The sequence below is a fragment of the Podarcis muralis genome, chromosome 2 (genome assembly GCF_964188315.1).
Source record: "Podarcis muralis chromosome 2, rPodMur119.hap1.1, whole genome shotgun sequence".
NCBI lineage: Eukaryota > Metazoa > Chordata > Lepidosauria > Squamata > Lacertidae > Podarcis > Podarcis muralis.
In genome coordinates this window covers 28,254,136-28,273,397 of record NC_135656.1, presented here as the reverse complement: position 1 = coordinate 28,273,397, position 19,262 = coordinate 28,254,136, and the positions used below count along the sequence as shown (strand labels likewise).

At 47.4% G+C, this 19,262-nt stretch overlaps 2 protein-coding genes across 2 annotated transcripts in view; both read right to left on the bottom strand.

Moving 5' to 3' along the window:
* Positions 1–1,805: 1,805 nt before the first annotated feature.
* On the bottom strand, positions 1,806–7,175 carry LOC144326911 (uncharacterized). Its single transcript, XM_077924063.1, has 4 exons — positions 6,973–7,175; positions 4,682–4,786; positions 3,395–3,524; positions 1,806–2,528 (listed from the first exon to the last, which is right to left on the bottom strand). Exons 2-4 carry the CDS (start codon positions 4,779–4,781, stop codon positions 2,252–2,254), a joined length of 507 nt encoding a protein of 168 aa, XP_077780189.1. The 5' UTR covers positions 4,782–4,786; positions 6,973–7,175; the 3' UTR covers positions 1,806–2,251.
* Positions 7,176–9,747: 2,572 nt separating this feature from the next.
* Positions 9,748–19,262, bottom strand: part of NPLOC4 (NPL4 homolog, ubiquitin recognition factor) — a 53,072-nt gene continuing 43,557 nt past the window's right edge. Inside the window, exons 13-17 of the mRNA XM_028714172.2 lie at positions 18,871–18,942; positions 17,236–17,331; positions 14,721–14,837; positions 12,612–12,714; positions 9,748–11,744 (exon numbers count right to left, since the gene is read on the bottom strand). Of these exons, the coding sequence (XP_028570005.1) occupies positions 11,587–11,744; positions 12,612–12,714; positions 14,721–14,837; positions 17,236–17,331; positions 18,871–18,942 (546 nt within the window). The 3' untranslated portion in view covers positions 9,748–11,586. The remainder of the gene's footprint in view (positions 11,745–12,611; positions 12,715–14,720; positions 14,838–17,235; positions 17,332–18,870; positions 18,943–19,262) is intronic.

Sequence of the window (19,262 nt, the reverse complement as noted above, 5' to 3'; positions counted from 1 at the left end):
CTACAATTCCCATCACCCCTGACCACTGGTACTGTTAGCTAGGGATCATGGGAGTTGTAGGCTAAAACATCTGGAGGGCCGCAGGTTGGGGGTGCCTTCTCAAGAGTCTCCTCCAGCACCATAATTCAAAAGCATAAATTCTTTGGCCAGGTGCTTAACTGATAATCAGTCACAGTCCATCATTTGAAAAATAAGACGTTGGAGCTGTCTTGGCCCAAAATGGCAACTTGACGTTCTGTTTTGGTGACTGCAACCTTGGTTTAAACCAAGGTTGCAGTCACCAAAACAGAACGTCTAGTTGATATATTTATATATACACACACACACACACACAGTGGTACCTCGGGTTAAGAACTTAATTCATTCTGGAGGTCCGTTCTTAACCTGAGCTACCACTTTAGCTAATGGGGCCACCCGCTGCTGCGCGATTTCTGTTCTCATCCTTAGGTAAAGTTCTTAACCCGAGGTACGGTACTATTTCTGGGTTAGCGGATTCTGTAACCTGAAGCGCCTGTAACCCGAGGTACCGCTGCATATATATATATTTCTAACACTGGCTGATACCACTTATTTTTTTGGTATGGAGGTGTTGTCAGGTATGCTGAATCCCAGGCGTTGACACTTGAAATCCCCTGTGCCTCGCAGCAATTTAAACCTGCTGGGCAGGTGGGGGTGGGAATGTCAACGATTCTCCACAGCCTTGCCTTCCCATCATCCAAATGCCAACATGCTGGCCCTGGGGGGGGGGGGGCAAGATGCAGGGGAATGAAGGGCAAGTTCCCATCAGCCATACTGAATGTTGAGAGAGAGGAGTGTCTGTTAGCCCCCCAGGGGAATGGGGAGTATTATATAAAACTCAGTTACTCATAATCTGGCTCCAGCTAATCTGTGATATTTGGCTATCTGGCATTTTGGCACGGCGTTTCCCATTTCTGAGAAGGGGCCTCGGCTTGTAGAGCCAAGTTGGGGGTGGGCGGCAAGGGAAGACAGATCCTGTTTACACTTCATTCTGCTGGTTTTCTCGTGACACTGGGTGGAGGTGGGTCGCTTTTATTTATTTTTAATTTAAAGGAAAAGCAACATTCCAGGCTAAAAAGCAAATGGCAGCCAGGGGAGCCGACTACCTAATTCAAATGGCATGACTTCGCTTTGAAAGCATGACTAGGTTTCCGTCCAAGGTGCCATTTAGGCATAACGTGGCTGAGATTTCCAGTGCGCTATCACCAAGTATGGCCTCTGCACACTCCTTTACATAACCTGCATAGGGTCTGCACGCACGTTTATGGCGTCTGTCACTTTAATAAACCTACATCTAGGAAAAGCAAAGCCGCTCCTGATTGAACACTCTTTCTGGTATGCGAGAAGAGACTGGGTTTGTACTTTAAAATGGACACACAGTGGAGAAAAGCTAATTTAGAGTCTGAATTTAGAGTTATCTGCTTGCTTCTGCAGTATGTGCAAGCACAGTTCCGTTGCTATTTATCAACTGCCTTCATTTGCTCCCACTAGCAAGAGGGCGGGCGGGGGGAACAGATGCGATTATTCCTCAGTTGCGTTCAGTATTTCTTGAGGCTGTACATGTTAATGCTTATGTGAAACTCTAGAGCACAACATCTGGAAGGCAAGAACCTATGCACTGGCATCCTCCGTAAGATTCTGTACCCTGGAAGTCTAAGCATTACTACATCCTACGACGAAATGTAAGGCGTTGGCTGCAGCTGTCAGAAATGAACAGATTCCTACGCAACTGCGAGGCACTTCCTTTGACTGTGCTCAACTACAACGATTACCTGTGACCCTGGTGCTGTGGCCACTGCAATATTTATTCTCAAGGTTCTACGACACTGGAAATGTGAAAGAAGTGCAGGACATCACCTTTTCTGAGATCCGTACAATACTGATAATACTGAGAAGTGCCTCGTTCCCTGTCAGGTTGAGCTGTGTGAGAGGATTTCAAGGAACAGGCCCCCTTGAGAATCAAACCACCCTCTTTGGATGGAACCATGCAGCTAAACTCTACAGTCCCCAGAATCCATCCTCCTTATACCTTTTGCAATGCAAGCACAGAGTGAAATTGTTGCCGCAGACTCACTAGCCAAGGAAAGGCTTCTATCTAGGTCTCTGTCTCTCACTGAATCCAGACTTTCAGAGGGGGGGAAAAGGATAGACAGACAGATACATTCGGTCTCTAAAGGAGTCGGTAAGATCCGGAACACTCCGGAACAGAGGAGGAGACCCCACAGCAAAGTTTCTACTGTGTTCCACCTGTCAGTGGTTCTGTGGGTTTTCTCCCATTCCGAATCAGGACTCTCCGGCGCTTGGCTGGCAAGGGGAAACTTGCTTTCTCCACCTCTGGTTGGGCGACCCTGAGGGGGGTCTTAGCAGCAGGCTGGCTCTGGCCTTTTTTGTTCATCTCATCCACAAAAGACTCCACTCCCTCAAAACGCGTGGTCAGTTCTCCAAGCCGTTCCTTGAGGGCATTGAATTCTAGGTACAGGTCGTTGAGGGCGTCGGAAAGTGGCTTGATCCTAGAAAGGAAAGAGGCAAGGAAAGGTGTAAAACAAACAAGAGAAATTCCTCTACAATGGTACCTTGGGTTAAGAACTTAATTCGTTCCGGAGGTCCGTTCTTAACCTGAAACTGTTCTTAACCTGAGGTACCACTTTAGCTAATGGGGCCTCCCGCTGCCGCCACGCCACCGCTGTGCGATTTCTGTTTTCATCCTGAGGTAAAGTTCTTAACCTGAGGTACTATTTCTGGGTTAGTGGAGTCTGTAACCTGAAGCGTCTGTAACCTGAAGCGTCTGTAACCTGAAGCGTCTGTAACCGGAGATACCACTGTCTAGTAGGCTACATGGAGACGCTTCCGCCCAAAGCAAGGAGCACTTCCACAGCAACCAATAACATACCCTCCAACGTTTCTCCAATGAAAACAGGGATGTCCTCTTCCATCTTCATTATCTGTGCTATTTTTCTAGAAAAAGAGGTGCCTCCCTTGTTCTCTTATAATGTTAATGGTGCCCACCTGAGCAATGGCGGAGGAAACCTCTCTGGCACCTGGGCAGCACAACCCGCCTATAGGGAGGGATGGGACAGGGAGCGCAGAGCCCATAGGGAGGGATGGGACAGGGGGCACGGCACCCATTCCCGCCCCCCTCCATTTTTGCTCACCCGCCTCCTTCCCGTCCTCTCCCCTGCCTAGCTGCCTGCCTGCCTCCTCCAGTCGGGAACACAGCGTAACGGTGCGCAACTCCCCAGCAGGGCGAGATCCGGCATGGTGGCCCAAGTAGGCGGCCATACATGACCAGCCGAACCCAAGATGGTGACTGTACAGCAGGTTTGCACAGATCACAGCAGAAGTCCATTTTCTTGCCACCTTTACTACGCTGGCTCACCTTCCATAGTCAGGCAACACAGACTGGTGGTCAAAGAGGAGGAGATTCTTCATTTGAGACACAATAGCAAACTTCCAGTTGTCCAGAACAACAGTGAGGTTGGCACATCCCCTCATGTTTACTTTTTCAGCTGGAAGAGAAAATTGGGAGTATGAGAGAATATCATAGTAGTAATACAGTCGTACCTTGGAAGTCAAGCAGAAACTGTTCCCAAAGTCCGTTCGACTTCTAAAATGTTTGGAAACCCAAACGCAGCTTCTGATTGGCTGCAGGAAGCATTCACAAGAACGTTCGCAAACTGGAACATTCATTCCGGGTTTGCGGTGTTTGGGAGCCAAAACGTCCCAGTACCAAGGCGTCTGGGATCCAAAGTGTGACTGTAATAATATAGATGAACATACACCTTTCTCTGAACTATAGCATTCTGCAGTTCCATTTCCTGGCTCTGAAAGGGAGGGCTCCCCCACCATTTCCATCAGACCAGAATTTGAATCATTTGTCAGACTAAATAATTGCAAACAAAAAGCACACATATGAAATCCATCCTAAGACAGATGGAATTAGAATAAACTTGGTTTATCGGCTGCATTTTAAAACTATGTAGCCCACCTTGTCCACATCTGTTGATGGATTAAGAAGTTTATATAAAGACCAAAAATACATTCTAATACAAAACATACACAACTGAGAACATGGAAGCCACTTTAGAAACTGAGGTGTTATTATATGCGATGTCGAGACTGCATATGCCAAGAGAGGGAGGGGAATATACAGAACTGCCATTCTTTAAACATTTAATTTCAGGGAATTTGTTTCCCTAGAAGTATATCCCTGGAAGTATATCCTCAAGTATATCGTGGTGACAAGATATAGAGAGTGGGAATGGATTTATGGGTAAATCAAAAAATGCTCAAACAGGATTAAAGTTCTACAGGATTGGGGGAAGAGTCTAATCTTCTGTCCACAGTTTCAAAAACATTGTGAATGTATGCAGGGGAGATTTGGGTCTTGTGTTCAAAACCTTCACAAAAGTGGGTTTTTTATGCTGACAGTGCAGAAACCAAGCTTACTTTCTCATCTGTCCAGTGCGAGTTGGATGGCTAGAGCCCATGTACCCTATTAGTTTTGTGTTAGCTTTGCAAAGCCAAGAAGGCAGGACCTGAGCAAGGATAGTAAAACCGGGAAATCTGCAGCCCCAAATGCACATTTGCAAATGAAACAAAAGACAAAACAAGCTTTGGGTGGCATCAGCCCACTCTTTGGCACCCAGCAAATCTGGAACCTTACCTTCAGATCTGTAGTCCCATTCTGACGTTGCCTGCTGCCTCTTTGGTTTGGCGGCGCAACAGATTGCCACCAAAAGCAGTAGGGAGAAGATCTGTCTCATGGTGCCTTTGCAGAGGGACAGGAGAAGGGAAAATGCGTCAGAGAAGCCTCCCTTCCCCAAGTACTAGTTCCGCAACAACAGTCCCCTTTCCTCACCCCTATCGCTTTGACGGCTCCCATATGGACATTTCCCAGCCGGGATGGTCACAAGCTGTTCATACCAAATGGAACAGGGGTGGGAAAAGGGCCTTTCTGGCTCTGCAGCCATAGCAACGTCACATTCACATGTGTCCACTTATAGGTCAGATCCCGGCAAGTCTGTGTGCGTCAGGCACAAAGGGAATGCGGCCCAGTGGTTTGAACCAGTGATGCAAGAATCTGGACCCAGGTTTTCCTGAGTTGTTTCCATGCCACCTTGGACAAAACATGCCAATGTTGTGTACCCACAAGTATGGCATTAAACCTTCTACTCTCATTTGGGGGAGGAGAGAAAGGCATACCCTCCAACATTTCTCCGATGAAAATAGGGATGTCCTACCTATTTCATAAGAATAATTTTATTATTAATGCCCCAGCCACTCTGGGTGGTTTCTACTATATAAAAAATGTCTTCTGAAGGTTGTATAATTACTTATCTCTTTGGCCTGGGGGTCGCATAACTCCATACCCTCCAACATTTCTCCAATGAAAATAGGGACGTCCTAAGGAAAAGTGGTGGTGGAGACTCTTGAGGGTCCCATGGACTGCAAGAAGATCAAACGTATCCATTCTTAAGGAAATCAGCCCTGAGTGCTCACTGGAAGGACAGATAATGAAGCTGAGGCTCCAATACTTTGGAGAAGACTCCCTGGAAAAGACCCTGATGTTGGGAAAGAGAAGGGGACGGCAGTGGACGAGATGGTTGGACAGTGTTCTTGAAGCTACTAACATGAGTTTGACCAAACTGCGGGAGGCAGTGGAAGACAGGAGTGCCTGGCGTGCTCTGGTCCATGGGGTCATGAAGAGTCAGACACTACTAAACGACTAAACAACAAAGGAAAAGCGGGACATTCTGGGATCATATCAGAAACTGGGATGGCTTCTGTAAATCTGGGACTGTCCCTGGAAAATAGGGACACTTGGAGGGTCTGGAGCAGCCAGAAAAGCATTTGCTACATCCTTGTAGTGGAGACAAGAGCTGAGAAGGGCTGGCAGCATTGGACAGGATACACACCAAACCTGCATCTACAGTAGTAGCAAGGCAGCAAGACAAGGAGCAAGGCAGAATTTCTAATCTGTAGCCTTGGGACCAGTAACAGAAGGCTCTCTTCATTTTGACCGGCCCAACAATAATTATCTGTGTAGTCAGGCTGTTTATCTGGGTTGCTCTACATGCTTTTGCTTGGTTGCTGGAAAATGTTGGCTTATCCTTTCCTTGCATCTGCTTCCTACCCGTGATCTCAAGGGTGACCCCACCATTTTAATCCAACACATGAAGAAACAGCAGATACTTTGCAGGGCTGGATACACTAGAATCTTCTCGGATGTTAACTCCATTCTTTCCTGTGATTTTTGTGCTGACAAGCTGCTTGGATGAGAGGCTAAGAACAGCCGGTACGACAGCTCAGAATTTTTGTGTGCTGTCTTCATCCTCGGACCCTTCCTTGCCTCCTCTATTAATTCTCTTCCAAGACATCAGAGCCACTGCAATGGGCTCCAAGAACATACAGGAGACACTGCTGGGAACTGCATCCGAATAAGAGGCAGAGGTTTGGCACTAGCAAAGGGTACCCCAAGGGACGCGGGTGGCGCTGTGGTCTAAACCACTGAGCCTAGGGCTGGCTGATCAGAAGGTTGGCGGTTCGAATTTCCATGACAGGATGAGCCCCCGTTGCTCGGTCCCAGCTCCTGCCTACCTAGCAGTTCGAAAGCACACCAGTGCAAGTAGATAAATAGGTACCGCTCTGGCGGGAAGGTAAACGGCGTTTCTGTGCGCTGCTCTGGTTCTCCAGAAGTGGCTTAGTCATGCTGGACACATGACCCAGAAGCTGTCTGCGGACAAACACCGGCTCCCTCGGCCAGTAAAGCGAGATGAGAGCCGCAACCCCAGAGTTGTCCGCGACTGGACTTAATGGTCAGGGGTCCCTTTACCTTTTAAAGGGTACCCCACAAACACGGCAACCCCTTTAGAGAACGTTCTCCCCAAGTAGCTTGAGAGCCAACAATGCTCAGAACTAGGTTTATAGACTGCAAAAAAAGGAGAAACTTCTTACCTGTTGAACAGAGAATCAGAGATGGTAAATTGTGGCAGTTGCTCTTTCAAGTCCAAGGGTTTTCTTCTCGCTCTCTCTCTGGCCAAGGTCTGCCTCTCTTCGCCTTATAGCCAAGCTGCCCTGGAATTCTGCCAAGCCACACAGCAGTCTTCTAATTGCAAACAGATCCTTTGGGCCTATTGAGAGGCCCCCAGGCCATGGCTTGTTTCCTTCAAAAGGGGGGGGGGGAGGAAGGAGGAAGCTTACAGTACAGTGGAACAACTCCCAGAAATTGCAAAAGTACAATTCAGGACACAGACACGTGGCGCAAGAGGGTAAGAGAGCTCTCTCCTGCCCAATTGAACTGTCTTTGGTTTGTTACAGAGCTTCAGAGAAAGTTTGCAATCCAATCCCTCTGCAACAAGTTGGATTTGGGAGTCCAAGGTTGATGCTAAGGCAGAGGCAGGGAACATGTGGTCTTTGGACTCCCAACACCCATCAGCATGATCAAGGATGATGGGAGCTGGAGCCTTGTAACATTTGGGAGGACCACAGGCTCCCTGCCCTTCTGCTAAGGGCTACAAGAAGAAAACAACCCCTCCCAGAACTTGCTTTCTTTTGGATGGAGTGAAATATTCATCAGAAGAGGTTCTGACCTTTCTCTTGAACTTCATCTCTTTCACTTAGGGTATGGTGGGTCTTCACAGGAGCTGTGGAGTGGAAGTGCATATGCTCACCAATATGTGGCTTTTCTACCTGTCTCAAGTTCTCTCCAGCTTCAAGAATCCCATTTACTCTGAAGTCAATGCTTTGGTGGATATTCCAGAATTCAGCTGTCATCTTGGATGCTGGCCTTCTTTACGGGACAGAAATTGCCAGCTCATTCCTGTGTCATTTCCTTTTCTGCCAAGTGACAGTGTTTGAGGGTGGCAACATCATTTATTGCTAGGGCTCTGCCCAGCATTAAGACCCTTTCCAGAACCTAAAATCTGGACAGGGCCAGGTCATGATTTTCCTAGAAAGCTGGCACTGCAAACTGCCCAGGGCAAAAGCAGGAATACAGTATCTTGCTGGAGGGGGATTTACTGCATGTATGCAAACAAGGGAGTTTTCTTCAAAGCCAGTTGATATGTGTACAAGGAAGGCAACTTTCTGGGTAAAGGGTTCAAATGTTGGGACACTTCATAGAAATCCAGACAACCCATGTCTGCCTATAGAATTCTCTTTTAGCTTTATATTGAGCAGCTTCCAAGTCCATAATATCTTAAAAAAGGATTTCACAAGCTGGACCTAACCTTACACCCCATTGCTAGTGCAATTTTTCAGAATTATGGCAAGTTGCCACTTGGCAATTTGGGAACAAACTAGATGTGAAATTGTCCATGCTGGAGGCTGCAGAGGATCCCTACTAGTCAGTGTGTGTGTGTGTGTGTGTGTGTGTGTGTGTGTATTGGGCACTCTTATTTCCATTGCGTATGCTTTGAATAGTCAGAAATCCGGCTCTCTGGAATCCACTCTCTGAAAAATAAGTATTAAAGCTGCTCAGTCCCTGCTAGTACTGAATTAGCCCACTCCAACTTTCAGCCCAAACTCACTACCTCCCCTTGTAAACATTCGAAATTAAAAGTCTGACTCCTAAAAAAACCATGGTCAAATGAGAGTTGAAAACCCAAGAATCCCGCAAGCCCATTGTTCCTTGAAGCCAATTAACAAAACTGTACATTGGAAGAAGCAACTCACTCATTCACCTGCTTCTGCTGTAGCCAGGACAACTGATGTTGGGCAGGATGCATGTAAGGTTCAGGAAGCCTAACAAATTCTAAGTTGCAAGTCTGAGGAATATTGAGTGTTTTACAATAAAACAATCCCTTTTACAATTTAAAATGTTTTGCTGCCACTTTGTTGTATGGGCAGAAACAAAGTCAAAACAAGGGAGACTGGCTTGCAAAGCACTTTCAGTGAGATCCTTCTAAGCTTCCCATTAGACTACTCAAGTGAGCTCTTCATCTAAAGCAGCGGTTCTCAACCTGTGGGTCCCCAGATGTTGTTCGACTACAACTCCCATCATCCCTGAGCTGTGGCCTTGCTAGCTGGGGGTGATGGGAGTTGTAGTTCAACAACATCTGGGGACCCACAGGTTGAGAGAGGCTGATCTAAAGCTACACTATAAACACCTAAGTGACAACTGTATGCTTTGCTTGGTAGAGCTCTGAAGAAATGGAGATGAGATACTAAAGCTTTGCCTAGTAGTACAGTGGTACCTTGGTTGTCAAACGGCTTGGCTCCCGAACAAATCAGCTCCCAAAGTGAGTGTTCCGGTTTGCGAATGTTTTTCGGAAGCCGAGCGTCCAACACGGCTTCTGATCGAGTGCAGGAAGCTCCTGTAGCCAATTGGAAGCAGCACCTTGGTTTTTGAACCGTTTTGGGAGTCGAATGGACTCCCAGAACGGACTTCCAGAATGGGTTAAGTTCGACAACCAAGGTACCACTGTACTGTTTTTCTCTAGACAAAGCTTCACCATCTTCAGCAGAAGGGCTGCTGAAATGCCACATTTTGCTCCCCTCCTGCAGTTGCCAAAGTCCTTAGCAAGCATTTATGGCAGGCAAGGACTACAAGGTTTGAAGTGGGGAGCTCCGATCAAAAGATTCTCACTGGGGCACTGCCCTGAAGAATATTCAAAGCTTTGTCTGGGGAAAGCTCTGTTAATCCAAGAGCTGCACAAGTTCAAAACGGATGGGAAGAAAAGCAAACACAAGAGGACAAGGCGGGCAAAAGAACAGACCAGGAGGCTTCCATTTCAGACGCTTTTAATATATTTTTTTATTTGCAGGGCTGTTATTCAGTCAACTCCAGTCCAAACCAAACACACACCTCTGCAACCCATAGAATGAAAAGGAATAGCAAGAGTAGCTACAGCCTGGTGAGCCCAAGGAATCTAGTCAAAACACAAACCCAGGAAAGAAGAGAGTCGCACGTCCTGTCAGCAATAACAAGGGCCAGGTGAAGTGTTGGTTCAAACACCTGATGGACAAAGCCCTAGGTATTTCCAGCCATGGAAATGTAGAGACTGCATCGCTCATGGCAGCTGTCTGGGAGCAAAGCCTACAGGCCCATAAAGAAAACTGGTAGCTGGGGTGGAGGCACATTTTGCTGGGGTGGGCATCTAACAAGATAAAAATTGTGGGATGCCCTCTGTCCCCATAACCCAATGGATGGCATGAATGCCTTGCTTCTCTGCTATAAAACTGATGGGAGTTGCCTAGGGGATGAACAGGCTAGTTAGGTGCAGAAATACTGCTGTGCAAGAGGAACCAAATGTGCCCTAACACTGCTGGCAGAGGTGCTGGGAATTTTTGGACAATGAAAGCACATCTCTGTATGGCAATGGAGGAGCTCACACATCAAAAGACATGAGGAGCTCGAGGGCACTGCTAAAAATGTGGTTATGGGAAGAGGAGGCAGGTAAGTGTTCTGGAGGCAGGAGAATTTCCAGCGCCTCGGCTGCAATTTGCCTGGATCGCGCTGCAGCAAGACAAAGCTCCTTTCAAGATACCGACAAACGTTCCATTTAGCTTTCCCTGCTGGGATGCTATTTAAGTCGCTAACAGGCACGAGGAAAGGTACTTGCGAGGTTTGCCTGCTCACAGCTACAAAGACCAGGAATTGGCTTTAAATGCAAAGGGATGACAGCATTATGGAAATCTGGGGCAAGCAAACTGCTCGCGAACTGCCTGCCCAGCCCTGAAACAGCCAGGATGATGCTGCCAAATTGCGACCCGCTTCCAGTTTGGGAAGCCAGCTGGTCCCCACTGCCCGATTTGGGCAAGAACGGCCCTCTGTTACCTAGCTCTAGCTGAGAAGGACCAGGAGATAGATGTTTTGATAGAGCTCTTTAAATCTGTGGCCATTGCAGCTGGGCTGGACGACTGTAGACACCCTACCAAGTTGAGAAGTGTGTTCTCTCCTCCTCTTCCTCTAGCCGAGATAGTCGGTCTGGGACTTAGCCCGGGGGGGCTACAAAGCAACTGTATGTTTTGCCAGTGCAGGCCACTCAATTTGGAAGCTCTAATTAGAGGCTGGACCGAAGTGACGCAGGCACCAGGGACCCAGCGATTCTGGGGCTAAATGCAAAAAGCATGTCAAGGGAGCAACATTAGGCAAGCTAGCCTGGGGACCCAATTGACCCCTTCAACACAACTGCCTTGCCTCACTGTGACTGGCTTAAGGCTGGGGGAAGCTTGTGGCATGCAAGCTGATTGGGGGGGCGGGCGCAGCATGACCACACTGCCATGTGCCCACGGGGTTGCGTGACGGCAGCTCCAGGGAAACATGACCACTGGCTGGCTTTCTACAATACTGAGAGCAAAGAAAAGACAAGGCGGCAGCGCCGGGCAGAGGGGCTGTGCCGTATCCCTCCCCCTAAAACATCCAGTTCCACCGGCAAGCTGTCACCCGCTGGATGGCACCGAGTGCCCACGACGTGGGTCGCTCCCCGCCCCTCCCCCACCTGCCCCGACCCTCAGGGTGCGTCATCCCAGGAGGAAGAACAGTCCCCCGCCTGGCTAAGGGTTTGCCTCTGTATTTCCGCCAGTTGGTCTGTAAGGGCCGCCCCGAATGCTAAGCCGAGAGGGGGCCTAGCTACGTGGGAGGCTGCACATCTCGCAGTGATCTGTGCCCGGCTGGTTCATGAAGGTGCAGTGCTGGCAGGCCCACATGGCGGAGGTTGTGGCGTGTGTCGAACCACCCATGGCACCGTATTCTTGGAGTCCTGGAAGCTGAACTCCAACTGTGCCTAGAAAAAGGGATTAAAAAACACACACAACAAGAATCAGGAGGGGGGTTAGGAAAGCTCTGACAAAGTGGGGGAATTTTCAGCTGAACATTACAGAAAAGGGTAGCTTTCTCTAGTTTGTGCAGAGCTATATGCCAACTGGATGCAGGTGGCGCTGTGGGTTAAACCACAGAGCCTAGGACTTGCTGATCAGAAGGTCGGCGGTTCAAATCCCCACAACGGGGTGAACTCCCGTTGCTCGGTCCCTGCTCCTGCCAACCTAGCAGTCCGAAAGCACGTCAAAGTGCAAGTAGATAAATAGGTACCGCTCCAGCGGGAAGGTAAACAGTGTTTCCGTGTGCTGCTCTGGTTCACCAGAAGCGGCTTAGTCATGCTGGCCACATGACCCGGAAGCTGTACGCCGGCTCCCTCGGCCAATAAAGTGAGATGAGCGCCGGCCGCAACCCCAGAGTCGGTCATGACTGGACCTAATGGTCAGGGGTCTCTTTACCTTTACTATATGCCAACGATATTTTCTCCTCTTCTGCAAGGTCTGTACAGCTTTGAATCCCCTCATAGTATTATTTGTGAGAGATTTTATTTGCTCTCCTGCACTAGATCAAGTTCACTGAGTTGTTTATCCACAAGGATTACACGCTTGCCCGCAGACTGTTTCACAAATATTTCTTTCCTTTGGCCAGGGAGACTGCTATCCTTGCTCAAGCCCCTTCCTTCCTGCTGAGATCTCCCCCCGCCCCCAAGTGACTGAGGGAACTCAGACACCAAATCACACCCCTAGGTGATCTGATAACAGATAAAACCAAAGCTCTCCAGCATCTCTGCAGAGGTGCCCAAATCCTAGTATCAAAGGGAAAAGACATGACATACTGCAAAGCTGTTCAATGGTGGCCCATTGCTCAGATTTCTTCCAAGTCTGTGCAAGCTCTTCATTCCGAGTCCTGACTGCCTCCAGCAACAAGCTGATGCTATCCTGGAAGAGAGATGATGGGTCAGGTCACAGCTAATCCCATTTACCTCAAGGACACATGGGGCTGTTCAGGAAGAATCTCTTTTCTCCAGAGCTGCCCCCACCTCCCCAAATCCACCAACCGTAGTGGTAACATGACTGCTTATTTAACAATAAGGCATCCTTTCAAAGAACACATCTGTAGGGCCAGACACAGCTAAGTTGTCTTGCCAGCAAACGTCCCCACGAAGACCACCAATATCACAGTGGGGCTCCCCGCCCTTTCCCCATACACCCAAGCTGGCTCTGGGGGAGGGTTGGAAGAGTCCCAGAAGAAGCACATGGGGCTGGGGGAGAGATGGCTGATTGTCTCATCAGGCAAGCAGAAAGGCTTGTGTTGACTGGCAGTAAAGATACACTTCAGTTTCCAACAATCTAACAGCATCCTAGTGCCATCTCAGGCGTGCTCTCTACCTCCCTTCCAGCTTAAAGGGCCAGCAACCCTATAAAACAGGGGTCAGCAAACTTTTTCAGCAGGTGGTCGGGTCCACTGTCCCTCAAACCTTGTGGGGGGGCCGGACTATATTTTCAAAAAAAAATTAATGAACAGATTCCTATGCCCCACAAATAACCCAGAGATGCATTTTAAATAAAAGGACACATTCTACTCATGTAAAAACACACTGATTCCCGGACCATCTGCAGGCCAGATTTAGAAGGCAACTGGGCTGGATCTGGCCCCTGGGCCTTAGCTTGCCTACTCATGTTATAAAACAAGAAGATGAACCGCACACACATCGAACACAACCCTGCATGGTACGGTGCTGTATTTGGGGGAAAGGAACTGCCAGTGTGAACTCCTTCAACCAGCCAGGACAGCACCCCAAGGAACCAGACCGCAGTGGCAGCGGGAGTGAGTTTGACTGGTGGGTTGCAGTACAGCTGCATTCTTTCATGCATTCGTTTTTCGGCAACCGCAACTTGCCACATGCAAGTGGCAAACTTGCATGGCTGTATGAAGATAGCTTAGCTGAAGGGGACATCTTGTGCTCCAAACAGCAGAGGGCGCTAGAGGCCACTTCAGAGGTGCAGACTTAAAGACTTTTGAGTGCGAATTCTGTACATGTCTCTCACTAATATACATCAGCCCAATTCAGAAACTGGCAAATGATCCCAAAAGACAAAATGCAGTGAAAATGTGAAGTACCTCCCCCATTTTTATGGGCTACATGCCTATCTTGTCACCACACTTGCCCCACCTTTTTTGCACTAAATGTAAGTATTCAGGTGTTGTTTTTTTAAAAAAACCCAGTATTAATAAGGGAGGAAATACATTGTTCGGTGTTTGACTTGTTATCTAACACAAAGCATATCTGACTGGTCCTGTTCTCCAGTTGCCTACTGGTAGACCCAGCTGTTCTGCAAATGCTGAATCATTGCAGTTCTCCATACATTGCACAGGGCTTGGTCACCCCCCCATTTGGTGTTTACTTTTGGGGGGAGGGATGAAGAGCATTCCAGATGTTATATTTGCCAGCTGCCCAGCCAATAAAAAGAGGGCGGAGGCATGGGAGGAGACGCAAACACAGGAAGTTGCTGGCCTTGGTAAGACTGGGCAACTGATCATGCAATGGTTTACTGCAGGAATTTCTGATTCAGAGAAATTAAATGAAGTGCTTCCAGTTGTCAGTGTAACATCCAAGTTGGCTCTTGTCTTGTCCAAGAACATACCAATACAAACAACACAAAGGCCAAGCTGAGACTGTCGCACTTAAATCCCACGAGCATCTTTGCCACCAACCTTGAAGAGGCACTTCAAGAGATAGGGCAGCCTGTGGTGTCTGAGAAAAGATGCTTTGCCAAACTACCTGAAGGCGAATGTAAAGAGAAGCATGTAGCTTTCTGCCTCCAAGCAAGCAAGCAAGGCACACTGTGTGGAGGCCAGAGGTGCCCATCCCCTTAAATATACAGAACTCTCTTTGCAAGAACTCGCACCGTTCACCAGAATTAACTTCCTTCTCATTACATACCCTTAAAGGCATCACTTCGTTGGTGACCAAGAAGAGGAGCAGATGGAAATCGGAGATGATGTCGAGGAACACTGAGGACGTGTTCTGGGACAAGTAAGTTGCCAGACTGTGGAAGTCCTGTAGAAATTGTAAAAAGGATAAGCATTTCAGTGTTCTTAGGATTGGTCGGTATAGGCAGCACTACAAGGAATGACTGTTTTGTGTGGGGAGGAGTGTGCGTTCCTGACCTCCAAAGGCAGCAACGGAGCGCATGCCAGTCCACTCTGCCCTGCCTCCTTTTCTGACCATTTCCAGGTTGTGGTGATGCTTGTGTGCATGGCTGCGCATGAACTAAAGGTAAAGGGACCCCTGACCATTAGGTCCAGTCTTGGCCGACTCTGGGGAGCCGGTGTACAGCTTCCGGGTCATGTGGCCAGCATGACTAAGCCGCTTCTGGCGAACCAGAGCAGCACACAGAAACGCCGTTCACCTTCCCGCCAGAGCAGTAACTATTTATCTACTTGCACTTTGACGAGCTTTCGAACTGCTAGGTTGGCAGGAGCAGGGACCAAGCAACAGGAGCTTACCCCGTCACGGGGATTCGAACCGCCGACCTTCCGATCGGCAAGTCCTGGGCTCTGTGGTTTAACCCACAGCGCCACCCGCGTCCCTTATGCGCATGCACTGAATGTGCCTAAAACAGCAGTTGCCTGTACTATCTACCCATATCTAATACGATACATTGTTTTACATTTTCCAATTTTAATTGTTTTTAACTTTCGCGTTAAGTCACTCAGAGTTTTTTCTGTAAAAAAAAGTTGTGAACAAATAACAATGATAGTAATAAAAACCTGTCAGATTAATCACTCTGGTCAATGAAGCTCTACCAGGAAACATTCTCAAATCAAGAGAGCAATTATTTTTATTCAGGTGTAGGAATAAGGGGATGTGAAATGACACCAGATCTCTCATCGACAGGAGTGAATAAATGGCCGATACTGTCCTAGCAAGTCAAAAGAGTGCATTGGGGAAAAGACACCAAGTTCTGTAATATCCCCAACCCAACCAGAACACACCTGCAAATCCTTTCTGTACTAAGCTACTTGTTCTCTCTCTGATATGAAAACAATCAGAAAAACAACAACGAATGGATGGACCGCCAGAGAAAGTTTAGACCATTCTTGATCTTGCTCAGTAGTCTTCAAAAGCATCTGCCATTAGCTACTTGAAACAGCCACCAAGCGCAGCTAGGGACAGACACACTACTTTTCACTTGCATTCACTGTTTCTAACCAGAGGCTTAAACTAAGGACGTTCCATGCACAAGGCTGTACTTACGGGACCGCCTCTCCTGGTATGCCCCACGGAGGACCTTACGGTCCGCAAATAATAATATCGTGGAGGTCCCGGGCCTCAAGGAGGTTAAACTGGCCTCAACCAGGGCCAAGGCCTTTTCGGCTTTGGCCCCAGCCTGGTGGAACACTCTATCACAGGAGACCAGGGCCCTGCGGGACTTGACATCTTTCCGCAGGGCCTGCAAGACGGAGTTGTTCCGCCTGGCCTTCGGTCCGGGCCCAGTTTGTCCCCCCCCCCCCTCTATGGGACCCTGTAATTTACCTCTTTGGCCCTTTTATCGGCTCATGTGGGACCAACATGGATAGCTGGCCCTGATGAATACTTGAGGTTCTCAGCCCCCATGGTTGTAATTCATGGGCAGTCATTTAATTGTATCCTGATTCTAATTTTTAAGCTGTATATTAATTAATTGTTTGATTGTGTTTTAATGTATTTGATATGTGATGTTAGCCGCCTTGAGCCCGGTCTTGGCTGAGGAGGGCGGGGTATAAATAAAAATGTACTTACTTATATGTGGACCTTGCTGGCTGACAGGAGTCGCCAGGATAACTAGAATGAAAAGCTGAGCTAGTCTTATTTGTTTCTGGACCCAGCAGTTCCACAGACACAAGCTCAAATTGTGTCCGCAGCAGGAACAGAAAGGGCAAGGCAGATTAGGGTGTCGTCTCTCCCAAGCGCAGCTCTTTCTTCACAGTGTTCATGCTTTTCCTTCCGCCATATACTGCAGGGGACCTTTTGCCCAAGCAGTAGTAGGCAAGAGGTTAGCTGAAGGGGCATACACCTACAAATACTTGTGTGCATTGGGGAGACCTATTACTGGGATGCAAAATGCAACATTTCTGTTTCTAAGGGGGAAATGAGGAATTGTGCAAGAACGTTTCTCTTACAATCATCTACGCAAGCCACGTTCTGACTTCTGATGTACATACTTCACAGTTAAGAGTACATTTTATGTGATTACGTGCAATTTCTCCCCACAGAACTGCTACTCCCACACACAAATTCAGCACAATAACCAACTGCAAATGGGAGCTTTTTAGACTACTTAGCATTTGCAACCAACCATTGTTGTTATTGTTTTGCACAACATCCTATGATCTTTAAACATTAAAGTCAGTTAAATTGTTTAAAGCCCTCCCCCCAATCCTACCCTGGCACCCCAAATATGATTTGCACATACCTGAGTTTCTCCCAGAACATCACGATTCTCAATAGGGAATGGATTTTGAGAAATAGAAAATGTGTAAACGGGATCTTTGGGGAACGTAGTAGTAATCTTAAATTTAAAAAAAAGAAAAAAAGGTTGAGATGATGACTGCCTTATTTCTTGCGTTGGGTTCCATGCTTAGGCCTCAATCTAACGCCCACCTTATTTCCCAAGGAGATACTTCAGCATGCATGGCTAAACAAGCAGAGTGCAACAAGGAATTCATTTTCAAAAAGCACGGCTGATTCAGGAACATGCAAGCTTGAACTGGCTGTTCTAGAGTAGGTCCATCTGATGCAGAAAAGGTAGAAATACTGTCTTCAGCAGTTCAAACTAGCAATGCCCTTCCTGAAACTGCATGTTTTTTATAATAAAATCACATCATCTTCTGGAGGGCTTGTAAACTTTACTAACGTGAGGTGACTGTGATTTTTGGATCCAGCAGGGAGGAGACCATGCTTGCTTGCTCTCCCACTTGATGCCCAAGGCGGACTAATATTACCAGCTTTATATCTGAAAGTGAAGAGCTATCACATCCCAACTGCAATTCTATGGAGCCTTACCGATAAAGGACTTTTCAATCGGGGATCGGCAAAATTTGCAACCAAAACCAAAGGTGCAGAAATAGCTCAAGTCATTAGAGAATAACAAAAAAGCAGAACCGTAAAGAGAGGCTTCAGAAATTCGGTTTTGTCTCTTTTTTCAGACGCCTCCTAAGTGCATGTTCTGTCAATCTCCTTTCATTTTAATTATACCCCAGGTAGTCCAAAACACACACACACACAGATGCCTTTGCTGCTTGGGTAATAAATATGTTTCTGGGCTGTCAATTGGAATACAAAGTTTGCAGGCTCAACACAATGGCCATCACTGTGGCATGAATCAGGCATTAAATGCCTGTATCCCAACGCTTGAGCAGCTATGTAAATACATGGACAAGGAGGAGGACCATGTTCAAGTTTCCAGCCTATATTACATGCTGCTGCAGTGAATCAGACCAGTGCCTGTACTATCATATCGTCTGCTGATGAATCATCACTGTACTACTACACGCTCCCATCTGGTAGACTAGTTTCATCCCATCATTTTAATGCTAAATCCAAGCTCCGTGGCCATTTATTGCTCCTTGATACCATGCACACATATCCTTACTGCACATCAGAAAGCCACCCGTTTTCCAGCCAGACAGTCAAACCATGTCTGGCTCGGTCACTATAAGCAGCAGACTGCTTAATCACTCCAGTGAAAGGTACAAACGACACTAGCTAACAAGCTCCTGGTGATGTAATCACCAGCATCTCTGTGGGGGGGTGACAGTTTCTACTCATCTAATGGATAAATGTCATTTCGCAAGAGCAGCGAGGTGCTCCAAGCAGCACCTAACAAGGAGGCTAAAAGCTTTCCTGAAGTTTCACATCACCACTAGTCCAAAATAAAACCGCGTTGACTTACGAGCTGCTTGCTAACATTTAGCTTCCTAACAAAGGCAGGGCGGCTAAAGAAAGGAACAAAGTGAAAAATTTCAACTTCAGTGTTGGGGTGAGGTTAGCCCGTTTTTATTTCCCCTCTGCAAAAGTAAAAAAAAAGAAAAGCGTAACGGATACTTACATCTATGATTAGGTACTCCACAGGGAGTGGACGAGCTAGCTGAGTAATCTCGTTGCCAAACTTGTCTATATCCTGAAACAACAGAAGTCTACTGGTTAGATTGAATGATCAATGCAAAATTACTAAGGAGAAATATAGATCAGGGGTTGGTGTGCTGCATGTGGGCTACTGGCTAATTCTCAGTGGATCACAGCAATCTGGTTAACTGGATTCTTGCAAAGAAAGCTACATAACTGGATCTTGATCTGGTCCAGTAAGGAATAACTTATATTCTTAAACATGACTATATATTTAAGATCGATTACACCCTAATTATACAGAGATCCCAAGTACACACACTTGTTTTAGAAATTTACACACATATCAAGTGGAACGTGGGAATTCTAGGCTGT